The sequence below is a fragment of the Myzus persicae genome, unplaced genomic scaffold (assembly GCF_001856785.1).
Source record: "Myzus persicae strain clone G006 unplaced genomic scaffold, MPER_G0061.0, whole genome shotgun sequence".
In the NCBI taxonomy this organism is placed as follows: Eukaryota; Metazoa; Arthropoda; class Insecta; order Hemiptera; family Aphididae; genus Myzus; species Myzus persicae.
The window spans coordinates 16,588-19,626 of NW_019100994.1; the positions used below are offsets into that span (position 1 = coordinate 16,588).

The following is a 3,039-nucleotide window of genomic DNA, read 5'->3' on the forward strand; positions in this document are numbered from 1 at the left end:
AAATATAGAGTTTAGGAAACAAGTTTATTGTTAACAAATGTCTGGCATGTGTTTGATAACTGAGCCAGACTGTTATCAATAGGTAACATAACCACAAAATAGCGATTCATTTTCATCAGACTCTCTCACTCAATATAAAATACGTGGTGTATAACAATTAATAATGTATGCCAGTCAGTTGTCTTATAATTAATTTAAACTAATAAATAATATGTTATTCAATATTAAATGTTTAATAGTTTTAATAACAAACATGGCGCAGCCGTAAACGAATCTAATACTGCAATTGATTTTAATTAATTAATTTAATAAATAAAATAATGGAGTTCAACAAGCCGGCACCTCTAAAAATGACTGGTAACTTGAGTCAAAATTTTAAGTTCTTTAAACAGCAAATTGAAATTTACATGACGGCAACGGAGACAGATGAAAAATCAAAAACAATTCAAGTAGCAAGATTATTGAATTTGATGGGCACGGATGCCTTGAAAGTCTACAGCAAGTTAAGTTAGTAATAGATAAACCTGATACGGAAGTATCGCAAATTCTAGGCTAATTGGAAAAATATTGTTCACCTAGAACTAATGAAATCAAGTCACATTATAAGTTTTGTACATCAAAACAAAATGATGAAAATTTTGATGTCTATTTAACGAGACTCAAAGAGCTGGTAAAACCGTTTAATTTTGGTACACTTGAAAATAAACTATTGAAGGCACAAATCGTACTGGGAATTCGTTGTCGTGATACGCTAGAAAGGCTACTACGGGAAGACATGACATTGGATCAAGTAGTGGCATTCTGTCAGTCAGTGGAGGCAGCCGAAAAAAATTGCAAGGAGCTAGAAAGCAAATCAGAGGTACATCACATAGCTAAGCAGACACCAGCTGCAGTTTCAAAGCAGAAGACAACTATAAATAATTGTACAAGATGTGGTAAGACCCATTTAATTAATAAGTGCTTCACCTTTGGGAAAATTTGTAATAAATGTAAGCGTATGAATCATTTCAGTAATCTTTGTAAATTTAATATGGTCACTGATAAACAAAATAATATAAATAATAAAAAAGGTAAATCGTATAAACAACATTTAATTACAACAGTAGATTCAGAAACAGGGTCTAATGATGAAGATTTAGTTATTTCTATAAATCAAGTTGAAATAAAAGAAACTGATAGCAAAAAATGGTCACAAGTAATTAATGTTAATGATACTCAAATAATTTTTCAGATAGATACGGGAGCAGAAACTAATATATTACCATACAGAGTTTTTACAAAAATTAACACTAAAAAATTAATTCAACCCACAAAAGTTAAAATTGAGTCTTATGGTGGTTATAAATTAACCCCAAAAGGAATAATAATATTAGAATGTAGGGGAAATAGTTAAAGATGTTCAATTTGTAATAATAGAGCATCCTAAATGTATTCCAATATTAGGATTAAGCTCTTGCATTGATTTTAATTTGGTACAAAGAATTAATAGACTACACATTAGTAAGACTAAGACAGCGGAACTTGATAATTTTATATCCAAAAATAAAGATGTATTTTAAGGTTTAGGTACCTTTCCGGACTTAGTTCAAATTAAGTTAGTCGATGAGGCTGTTCCTAAAGCAAATCCTCCTCGTAGAGTTCCACTTGCATTAAAACCAAGATTGGAACAAACTTTAAAAGAACTTACTAACAAAAAAATAATAAAACCTGTAAATGAACCCTTAGAGTGGGTCAATAATATTGTTATAGTAGAAAAATCTAATAAAACATTAGAGTATGTCTAGATCCAAGTAATCTTAATAAATATATAGTGCGTGAGTATTTCCCTATTTCTACACTAGAAGAAATAACACCAACATTAATAAATAAGAGTATTTTTTGTGTGTTTGATTTAAAGGACGGCTTTCACCAAATACAATTGGAGAAAGAATCTAGTAATTACTGTACTTTCAGTAGTCCTTTTGGTTGTTATAGGTTCTTGAGAGCACCATTTGGTTTATCGTCAATACCAGAAATTTTTCAAAAACCAACTCATAAATATTTTGGTGACATAGAAAATGTCATAGTTTATTTTGATGATATACTCTGTGCAACCAATCTAGGGAAGAAATGGATAAAACTGTGTTAAAAGTTTTTGAAAGGGCAAAAAAATATAATATTAAATTTAATGCAAATAAAATACAATTTTATCAATCTGAAGTTAAGTATTTAGGATTATTGTTTCCTAAAGATGGTATGAAGCCAGATGATAATCGCATCACTGCCATTAAGGAACTTAAAATTCCTAGTAATAAAAAAGAGTTACAACAAATATTGGGAGTAATAAATTATCTTAGAGTTAGACAATTCATACCAAATTTGTCAGAATTAAGCTCACCATTTAGGGAATTAATGAAAAATAATGTATTATGGCAGTGGACAAATAAAGACACAGGAATATTAGAAAAAATTAAGACTTTAATAGCAGAAACATCAGCACTAAATAATTTTGATATGATTAAGCAAATTACAGTTCAGTGTGATAACTCACAAAATGCGCTGGGATGTTGCTTGTGGCAAGATAATAAATCAGTAGCTTTTGCGTCTAGGTCTTTAATATCTACAGAAATAAATTATGCTCAAATTGAAAAGAACTATTATCAATAACATATGCACTTTCAAAATTTCATAATTATGTCTATGGGAATAAAATAATAATAAATAACACGATAATTTGAATTTAGTCTCATTATTGAAAAAACCAATAGACAAAATAAAAAATAATCGTCTAAGAAGATTAAAGATTAAAACTTTACCATACACGTTTGTATTAGAATATGTCCCTGGACCAAAACTATATATTGCTGATCTCTTATCAAGAAATATCTTATACTATAAAACGCTAACCCGAGGGCGACCTCCCGTGGACTAATTTCGCATCTACTTAAGGGAGAACCAATGAGAACGCTCCGTTTCCCCGCCGTCAGCGATCGCCGTTTCTTATCACCGTCACCGCTATCACTACTACTGTGTTTGACATTTTTTTTTGAGATTCTTCGA

General features: G+C 30.2%; 1 protein-coding gene across 1 annotated transcript; it reads left to right on the forward strand.

Annotated features, from left to right (window-relative positions):
• Positions 1–320: 320 nt before the first annotated feature.
• LOC111027197 lies at positions 321–2,646 on the forward strand. The gene is made up of 5 exons (XM_022305456.1): positions 321–502; positions 580–1,019; positions 1,107–1,195; positions 1,898–2,123; positions 2,201–2,646. Exons 1-5 carry the CDS (start codon positions 321–323, stop codon positions 2,644–2,646), a joined length of 1,383 nt encoding a protein of 460 aa, XP_022161148.1.
• The last annotated feature ends 393 nt before the right edge of the window (positions 2,647–3,039 follow it).